This window comes from Eurypyga helias, unplaced genomic scaffold (genome assembly GCF_000690775.1).
Source record: "Eurypyga helias isolate BGI_N326 unplaced genomic scaffold, ASM69077v1 scaffold28178, whole genome shotgun sequence".
Classification (NCBI taxonomy): domain Eukaryota; kingdom Metazoa; phylum Chordata; class Aves; order Eurypygiformes; family Eurypygidae; genus Eurypyga; species Eurypyga helias.
Genome location: NW_010269415.1, coordinates 33,345 through 42,182, shown reverse-complemented (window position 1 = coordinate 42,182; position 8,838 = coordinate 33,345). Strand labels below are relative to the sequence as shown.

General features: G+C 57.1%; 2 protein-coding genes across 2 annotated transcripts in view; one reads left to right on the top strand and one right to left on the bottom strand.

Annotated features, from left to right (window-relative positions):
• Positions 1-2,147, bottom strand: part of LOC104514428 (chromosome unknown open reading frame, human C10orf105) — a 5,848-nt gene extending 3,701 nt beyond the window's left edge. Inside the window, exon 1 of the mRNA XM_010158106.1 lies at positions 1,856-2,147. Coding sequence (XP_010156408.1) covers positions 1,856-2,147 — 292 coding nt within the window. The remainder of the gene's footprint in view (positions 1-1,855) is intronic.
• The window catches only part of CDH23 (cadherin-related 23), a gene marked incomplete at its 5' end in the record, with an annotated part of 63,081 nt that overhangs the window by 20,927 nt on the left and 33,316 nt on the right, over positions 1-8,838 (top strand). Inside the window, 9 exon segments of the mRNA XM_010158107.1 lie at positions 2,382-2,442; positions 2,795-2,943; positions 3,861-3,996; positions 4,195-4,583; positions 4,673-4,774; positions 5,603-5,605; positions 6,633-6,782; positions 7,417-7,545; positions 7,668-7,796. Of these exon segments, the coding sequence (XP_010156409.1) occupies positions 2,382-2,442; positions 2,795-2,943; positions 3,861-3,996; positions 4,195-4,583; positions 4,673-4,774; positions 5,603-5,605; positions 6,633-6,782; positions 7,417-7,545; positions 7,668-7,796 (1,248 nt within the window).

Here is an 8,838-nt window from a genome sequence, read left to right as displayed (position 1 = left end):
CTCCCTTTTGGAAGGCAAAGGAGGGTGGGAGAAAGACGACAGCCCGAGCATGCAAAGCCAATGGGGCCCCCAGCCCCCTCCTGGGCTTTGCCAGCATGGGAACTGTGTCCCAGCAAGGGGTTGAGCCCCCCCGGAGGTCTTTCCCCAGGCTTTGCCATGTGGAAAGACTCGTGGGCTGAGCCCCCCAGACCAGGAGGGGGACTGTGGGCTGCCCTCCACATGCCTGCTCCCCCTTTTCCCAGCAGCTCTGTGCCAAGCTGCCTGATTTTTTCCCATCCTTTTATTCCCCCCACCTCCTTCCTCCTCCTTTTCTGATCCCGTGCCAGTGGCTGGGGGTGTAGCAGGGGGATAGAGCAGGCTGAAGGCACCCAGTACCCAGCTGTACGTGCCTTGCACCTGTGGCAGGAAGGCTTTTCTCCCACCTTTTTCACTCGAGTTTAATAATTTTCCCAAGTTTGGGACAGTCTGTCAAAGTATCACCTCTCCTCTGGGATCTCAGTGGGTCAAACCATTAGCAGCTGAGCTTTCTCCCAGGAACAGGCTGTGCCATGGCAGCAGCAGGAGCATGCATTGGTTAAATGCAAGCTAATTATCTCTTAATAAACTCCAGGCACCTGGGCTGACCCGGGCATTTCACCAGGTTTTTGTGCTGGGATGCTTGGGTGAGCTGGGAAAAGAGTGGCTAAGGGGTGTTTGCAGGGTGCAGTTTGCATTTTCCCGGGCACAGCAGGGCAGAAAATGGCACAAAGAGCTGCAAAGGTTTGTCTCACACTCTTCAGGCTTCCCTTCCACAGCTGCTGCTCCAGCATGGTGTTTTGGCTGGGATAACTTTTCCCAGGAGGGACCCAGGGCTGGTCTTGCTGTGCCAAGGCAGCCGGTCTGCCTGGGCATCGCTTGCCTGCTGGTGTGGGGCTCCTCTGTCGTACGGGAGAGGAGATGGCCCAGCTCCTGCCCAGAAATGGCCTTGGGGAGTCCTGGGGGTGGAAGAGCTGGTGCGGATGCAATGGCAGCGTTCAGAGCGCTCTGCTGTGAAAGGAAGGTGCTGGCTCCATGGTGAAGGCCACGGGGCAAGGCACAGCCCTAATCAAGATGTGAGCTGGTCTGGGATAGAGAAAAACAGCCTGTGTGGAGCAAGGCTGGGAAATCCAGATAGTTTTGCAAGTGCAGGGTCAGCGTGTTCTAAGATTTCTGCTGATACGGGCTGATTTGGTGGAAGGGAACAAGGGCGGCTCAAGGTATCCTAAATTTTGGAAGAGCATCCCTGACTCCTGTGTGTGTTGTGTGGGGCTGTGGGTGAAAGCCAGCCCAGGGCTTTAAAGCTGAGACCGTGCAAATGGCCTCACTATTCCACATGCACCCCTTGCAGCAACCCCTCGTCACAGCGCACGTCTGGGTGCAAACCCCTGGGGAGTATCTCTTGGCAGAAGGTGCCTTGGGAAGCAACTGGAAAATAAAGGCTAAGGCATTCCCTGCATCCTCACCCTGCTGATTTGCAAGCAGCCGGCGCTGCGGTCGTGGTTTGGATGCTCCGTAGGAAGCGGTTTCAGTGCAGGGGGAGATGCGGCGTCTGGGTGCCAGCGGAGGAGGGACCCCAGGGTCTCGGCTGCTGGGGGCGGTGGGCTGCTGGCTGGGAAAGCACTGCAGTGTTGTTGAGGGACACTGGAGGGGACCCGTGTCTTGGGTTTCCCGTGCATGGACCGCGTGGCGCATCCCAACGGAGCAGTGCTCCCACCCACTGCTCAGGGTCTTGCGAGGACGCAGAGCAGTGTGCACACTGCCAGCACACACTAGGCTGGTTGCCTTCACGTGTCTTACGGTACGTTGTGCCTATGCTGCTGCTCGGGTGGCTTGGTACCAGCCTGCAGTGGGAGGGTGAAGGCCAGCAGGTCTCGGTGCCGATAGACCTGGGTGCGTGCTTGTGTGCCGGCCAAGAGGTGGGTCATTTCTTCAACATGGTGCGTGATACGCCCCGATGCCATGGGCTGGGTGCCCTCCAGGCGTGGGAGCAGCTCTCCCTGCCCAGCCCAGGCCAGCTCGGTGGGCAGGGAGGCTCCATCCCCGGCAGCATCTCCAGCAGGGCAAGCACAGGCATGCAGGGCAGGATCGCTGCAGGCACCTTCGTCACCGCACTGCCCCACAGGATTCATGGCATGGTCCTCAGGCTCAGCTCCCACCCTGAGCCCATCCAACAGCTAACCTGGCAGCCAAGGGCTCCCAAACCTGCTGTCCCTGCTGCCCGCTGATGAGGGGAGGGTAACATTTTGCTTTGCAGTTGGTAAGCTCCCTGGCTCAGGATGTCCATCCTCGGTCAGGGTGGGAAGACTTGCCACGGTGCGGGAATCTCTGCCCTTCACCTTCACTGCTTTTCTTTCCTCATGAAGGTGAAAGCCACGGACGCAGACGAAGGTGTTAACGGGAGAGTGTGGTACAGGATTGTCAAGGGTAAGTCCAAGTGCCCCTTCGTGCATCAGCAGGTTTGCACCAGGCTCCAGCCAGCCCTGTTGCGCTCTCCAGCCTCCTGCGCTTCGCAGCTCACAGAAATTTTTTCCCCAACCCTGAGCAAAGCTGCAGCATCAGGATTAATTGCCGGAGGATGATTTGTCATGGATGAAGACCTAGATGCCGTACTCCTGGCTTGACCAGTGCCAAACGCTGCTGAGCTGGGCCTGATGTAGATGAAGGGGATGGGGGCTTGGGTTGTGCTCCAAGATAGCCCCCTGGGGAGGGCTCAGCGTGTCACCAGGACGGATGCAGCGGCAGTGGGCAGCATCCATCCTGCTTTTCACCCCTCCAGGAAACGAGCACAACAACTTCCGCATCAATCCCAGCACCGGGCTGGTGATGCGAGGCGTGAGGCACCTGGACAGGGAGCAAAACTCCTCTCACGTCCTGGAGGTGGAGGCCTACAACACGGAGCAGGGACCCATGAGGAGCTCCGTGCGGGTAAGGACCTCGCGGAGGGGTGGGCAGCAGGGGCTGGGCAGCAGAGTTATCCATGCAAAATATCGGGATGCTCCCTCAGAGGGCAGTCATTTCCAGCCCTTGCAGGCGTGCAGCAACTTTGAGAGATCTGGCGTGGAAACGCTGACGGAAAGTCTCCGGGGGCTGCCCGTGGGTGGAGAAGAGCTTGTTAAAGGGATTTTTTTGCTGTATTTTTCTTTTTTTCCCGTGACGTCTCGGTGCGATGAGGCTGCTGAGTGGCACGGCTGTCACCGTGGAAGGGAGTCGTGCTCGTTCCGTGAGATACAGCTCAGCTGCTGGGTGGAAGAGCTGAGCCTCAGCACGTTGGAAACCATGTCTCCTGGCCAGGCATCTCTTTAAATAAGCCAGGACTCGGTGACAGTCAAATCTTTAGAGGTGACACACCAGCTTCCCACGGTTCCCACGAACCCAGCCGCCTGGTCGCATCTATTTTCAGACGCACTGGTGGGGTGGGCTCTGGCCGAGCGTGACATTCCCGCAGCACCAGAAATCCAGGAAGGAGAAAGGATGTTCCCTGGGGAAACAGCAGCTCGACCCGCTGAACTTGGAACAGAATTTCCCACCGATTTACCAGCATTTCTACGTTGTGGGGTCTCTTTTAAGTGCACGGTTTTGAGCAGGGGATCCCAAAGCACAGAGGGATTAATATACAGACCGTACCGCCCTCCGGCCAGGGCAGGACTGAGTCACTCCGACCACGGGGTTTGTGTAAATCTGCGATGCTGGGCTGTGCGTGTTCCATCACGTGGTGTTCGTAGCAGCCGTAACGTTTCTCCTGTGCAGCAGATGAGTGCCGTGGAGGAGGTATTTCCCCTCGCAAGGGTTCACAAGCCTGCCTGGCTCACGCGTGCTTTCTCCCGGGGGGGTGGGTTTTGCAGGTGATCATCTACGTGGAGGATGTTAACGACGAGGTGCCGGTGTTCACCCAGCGGCAGTACAACCGCCTGGGGCTGCGGGAGACGGCGGGGATAGGGACTTCGGTGGCGGTGGTCCGGGCCACCGACCGAGACACAGGTAGGAAGCCAGGGGTGAGCTCACAAAAACACCCAGTCTGGGGGAGAAAGCGGTGAAATCGGCCTTTGCAGGGATCCTGGCTTGGCTGGGCTGAAATCCCCATGTGGGATGGGCTCTGTTCCGGGATCGGGGTCATCACTGGTGGTGCCTGCCTCTTTGGGATGCTTGGTCCAACCGGCATCATGGCTCCCTCCCCAGGGAACGGTGGTCTGGTGAACTACAAAATCCTGTCGGGTGCAGAAGGAAAGTTTGAGATTGACGAGAGCACAGGCCTCATCACGACAATCGAGTACCTTGACTACGAGACCAAAACCAGCTACCTGATGAATGTCTCTGCCACGGACCAAGCACCCCCCAACAACCAGGGCTTCTGCAGCGTGTACGTCAGCCTGCTGAATGAGCTGGACGAGGCCGTGCAGTTCTCCAACAGCAGCTACGAGGCCGTGATCGTGGAGAACATCCCCCTGGGCTCCGAGGTGCTCCGGGTCCAGGCCCGCTCCATCGACAACCTCAACCAGATCACCTACAAGTTCGACCCCAACACCAACGCCCAGGCGCTCTCCCTCTTCAAAATCAATGGGATCACTGTAAGTAGCCACAGCGTGGTTCCTCCTGGCTTGGTTGTCCGCTGTGGACTTCGGTGTTGGTGGCTGACGTAGCTGTTCATCCTCGACAGGGTGTGATCACGGTCAAAGGCCAGGTGGATCGAGAGAAGGGAGATTTCTACACCTTGACGGTGGTGGCCGATGATGGAGGACCAAAGATTGACTCCACGGTGGTGAGTAGCTTCTACCTGCTTCCCTGCCATCCCCCACGCAGGCAGAGCTGCCCTCAGGTGCCTCCCTCTTCTTCTGGCATGTCCTAGGTGGCCTCTCTGCCCCAGCTTCCAGGGTCAGGAAACACTGATTTGTGGGAAACCCTTCATTTGCATAGGCACGGACTGGTGCCTTTTAGCTTCTGTATGTCACAGGGCGGGGGGGTGTGGGATTTCTGAAAAACCAAAAAAAAACCCCACCCCAAACCATAGAGCTTGCTGGTCACTTGCCAACCTAAACCAGTTTTGAGGTAGGTAAATCTGGGGGCCTTGAAATACTTCAGAGTGGTTTATGCTTAAGAGGGTTATATTTGGCAGTTTCAAAGGCGGCCGAGCAGGGGGTGATTTGCATTTCTCTGCTGGGGCAGGAGGCACGCCGGGTGCGGGGTGAGCCCAGTCCCCACACCGCAGGCAGGGGCAGCTGGGCTGGCACTACCCAAACTTCTGGTTTGGGCTACCTGGAGGAGCGGCGCCCCGGGTGGGGGGAGCTGGCACCGGAGGCTGGCCCGTGGTGGTGGGCAGCGCTCTGCAGCCATTGTCTCTAAAGAGGATGCTGGGTGGCAAAGGCAGTGATGCTGCAAGCGCTGCCCGTGCCCACCCATGGGTGCCAGCGGCTGTGCTCTCTGCACACTGCTGTGCTCTTGTCTTGTCTGAGCACCTCCCACGGCCCCCAGCACTGCCACGGTGGGATGCAGGGCTAGCCTGCTGCCCCTTGTGTGTGCCCAGACCTCCTCCCCCACTAACTCTTGCTTCTTTGTTTTCTGTCTTCCCCCCTCTGCTCTCCTCCAACAGAAGGTAAGTGTGTCTGTCACGCTGGCATCGCCCTGGGGGGCCAGAATCCATCCCAAACTCTGCGTGCAGTTGCAGGGAGGGTCTCCAACCCCATCCCACCAGCACCAGCCTCTGCGACATCCCCGGGGACGCAGTGCAGTGCCCGTGAGCAGGAATCCCAACGCCCTGACCCGGCCCTTGGGACAGCAGCTGCCGGATCCATCACAGCAGCTGCATGGGCTCACCCGGCTCCTGGCTCTCCTGTTTGTATTCCAGCAGCAACAATAACCGAATCACCCCAAGGCGCACAACTCGCTCCCTGGCTTCCTCTGGGATGTTGGCGCATTCAGCCTGGCCGCAGCTGGGGGCTTGGGGCACCCGTAAATAGAGCCCCGGGAACAGAAAGGCCCTTCCTCTCTCATTTCTGTGTCACTCTGATTACAAACGCGATGAGAGCATTTCCTCTGGCTAATTGTGGCCGAGGTAGCCCAGTCACCTGCAGTGGAGTGCCCCTCTGAGCATCTCCCATCCCATCTCTCGCTCATCCCTGGGCCTTTTCCCAGGAGGGAGCTCAGGTCTTTCCTATGCCCAGCTTGCCCTCGTTTAGTTAAATACACACAGCTCTGTCTTCTTTGTGCCCATTTAGCTTTAAAGCAAACCCTGCCCAACCTCCAGTGCTGTGAGCATGGATGAAATTGCTGCTGGTGAAAAGCTTAACAGGATAGGGTCACCCTGCAGCAGCGTGAGTTGCCCCATGCCCAGCTATTTGGAAAATAAAAAAAAAGGAGGATGCTGCATAGAAAAATCCACCACTGGAGAGCTGCAGCACCATTGCTCTCCAGCCTCTAAGCATCCTTCCTCCTCTGCAGATAGGGATGTAGCTTCAGCTCCTGGGTTCTAATAGCTGCACCCATCCCCACATGGGATGGACAATACTCACGCTGTCGGCACCTCAGGTGGGCGCAGTGGGTCAAGGGTTTGCATGGGTGTTGATGCTGGGTGGGCAGGGGGCCGGCCTGTGCCCTGCCTGAGCCCCGTGCCATGCCCACAGGTGACCATCACGGTCCTGGATGAGAACGACAACAGCCCCCAGTTCGACATCACCTCCGACTCCTCCGTGAGCGTGGCGGAGGACAGCGCGGTGGGCAAGCGGGTGGCCGTGGTCCTGGCCCGCGACCCCGACGCGGGCAGCAACGGACAGGTAGGGAGGTTGGCACAGCAGGTCTGGGGCTGCCCGTAAAGCTGTGCGAGTGTTTGAGAAACACCTCCATCAGCATCTTCTCAACCCCTTCTCCTCCCCTGCATCCTTGGGAGAGCAAACTCTAGTCACGGATGCCAGAGGTATTGGGGGTGTAGGTGGTACCAGCATTTCCTGGTTGAGGGATGCAGCAGGAGAGGAAAAACATTTTCCTTAGGCTGTCTGGGACAAAGGCTGTGGGACGCATGCCAAAAGGAGCCTGGAAATCTGAAAACCAGCTGTGGCCTCCCCCACCACAGGGAACGGCAGCGAAGCCCTTGGCAAGCTGGGCAGGAAGCGCTCTGCCATTTGTTACTCACACAGACCAAGCACTAATGAGGTCCCGTCACCCTGAATACCAAAAACTGTGGCAGCATCATAGGAGGGCTGTGGACGAGACCGGGGTTGGACCTATGGGTGTTTGCTCTGGGGTGGCTGCAATAAGCTAGCGCACCGGTGGACCCCAACACGTTGCACCTTTTAAAATGCTCAGATACTTCCCAAGGCAATGCTGGGTTTTTGAGGGTCTCCTTTCTCTCTGTCCTCCTCACAGCATCACATTTCCTGCCCTGTTTTTCTTGCCCCGTAATGTTTCCAGGTGACCTTCTCGCTGACGTCGGGCAACATTGGCCGGGCTTTCGAGATCCGTACCACCAACAACACCTATGGCGAGGTTTTTGTGTCACGGCCGCTGGACCGAGAGCTGCTAGACCACTACACCTTACGGGTAAGTACCAAACCACCCTGCTTACCTCCTTAGCCGCCTCCTGGTTTGAGCATCAAGGCAGTTTTCTTGGGCCTGTGAGCTTAAAAATAACATTTTTTTTTTAAATCCACCCCCAACTGCAGATCCAAGCCTCGGATGGTGGCATGCCTCCCCGGAGGAAGGAGCACACTCTGCGAGTGAACATCCTTGATGTCAATGACAACCCCCCCATCATCGACAGCCCCTTTGGATACAACGTGAGCGTGAGTGAGGTGAGTGCCCAGCCCTGCTCTTCTCCTTTCATCCTCCCAAGGTGAGGACTGACCATAGGCAGAAGGTCAGAGAATGTAGGGGTTAGTGCCCCCTTGCAAACCCCACCTTGGGTGATTTAGGGGTTGGTGGCCGCTTGCAAACCCCACCTTGGGTGATTTAAGGGTTGGTGACGCCTTGCAAACCCCATCTTGGGTGATTTAGGGGTTGGCGGCCCCTTGCAAACCCCACCTTGGGTGATTTAAGGGTTGGTGACGCCTTTCAAACCCCACCTTGGGTGATTTAGGGGTTGGCGGCCCCTTGCAAACCCCACCTTGGGTGATTTAGGGGTTGGCGGCCCCTTGCAAACCCCACCTTGGGTGATTTAAGGGTTGGTGGCCCCTTGCAAGCCCTCACCTGTGAGGACTCCCAGTTTCCAGCTAGGAGAGAGCTCCGCAGTCAACTTAAGCCCTCGAGGCTGCAGAGACCGGCAGGAAGAAGTAGCTACACACCCATGGAAATACCACTGAAGGGACACAAGAGACGGTGCGGTACAGAATAGGAGTTGCTTTCAGGAAGCTGCTTGGCAAGAGCCAGATAATTAAACAATAAAACACAATCAGGCATGAGAAAAGACAACTTATTTCCTGACAGTTTAATTCCTGGACCGGGGGGTTCTCAATTTGATGATGAAAAATGAAATACGAGTAATAGCCAGTGACACTTAGCTGTGAGGAAGTGCTGCTCACGATTAATAGCTTTGCATTAAAGTTATTGGCCTGTTAGGATTTTCTTATCTATTTAATACATGTTCCGAGCGGGTTGAAGAATAGAATTTCTGTTTTGATTTCCTCCGTAATGGGACTATCCAGAAATAATTAGCCGAGCTCTGAGTCCGTTACGCAGCCTTCACCTTTGCGCACACACTGGGTTTTTACACGCTTTCAGGCCGTGCCAGCCTGGAAAGGACCTAACGCGCAGCTTTCTGCGGCGGGGGAATCAAACTGGCTCGTTGCAACGAACGGGCGATGCCGTGACGGAGGGGAAAAGAGCTGCGATAGGGGC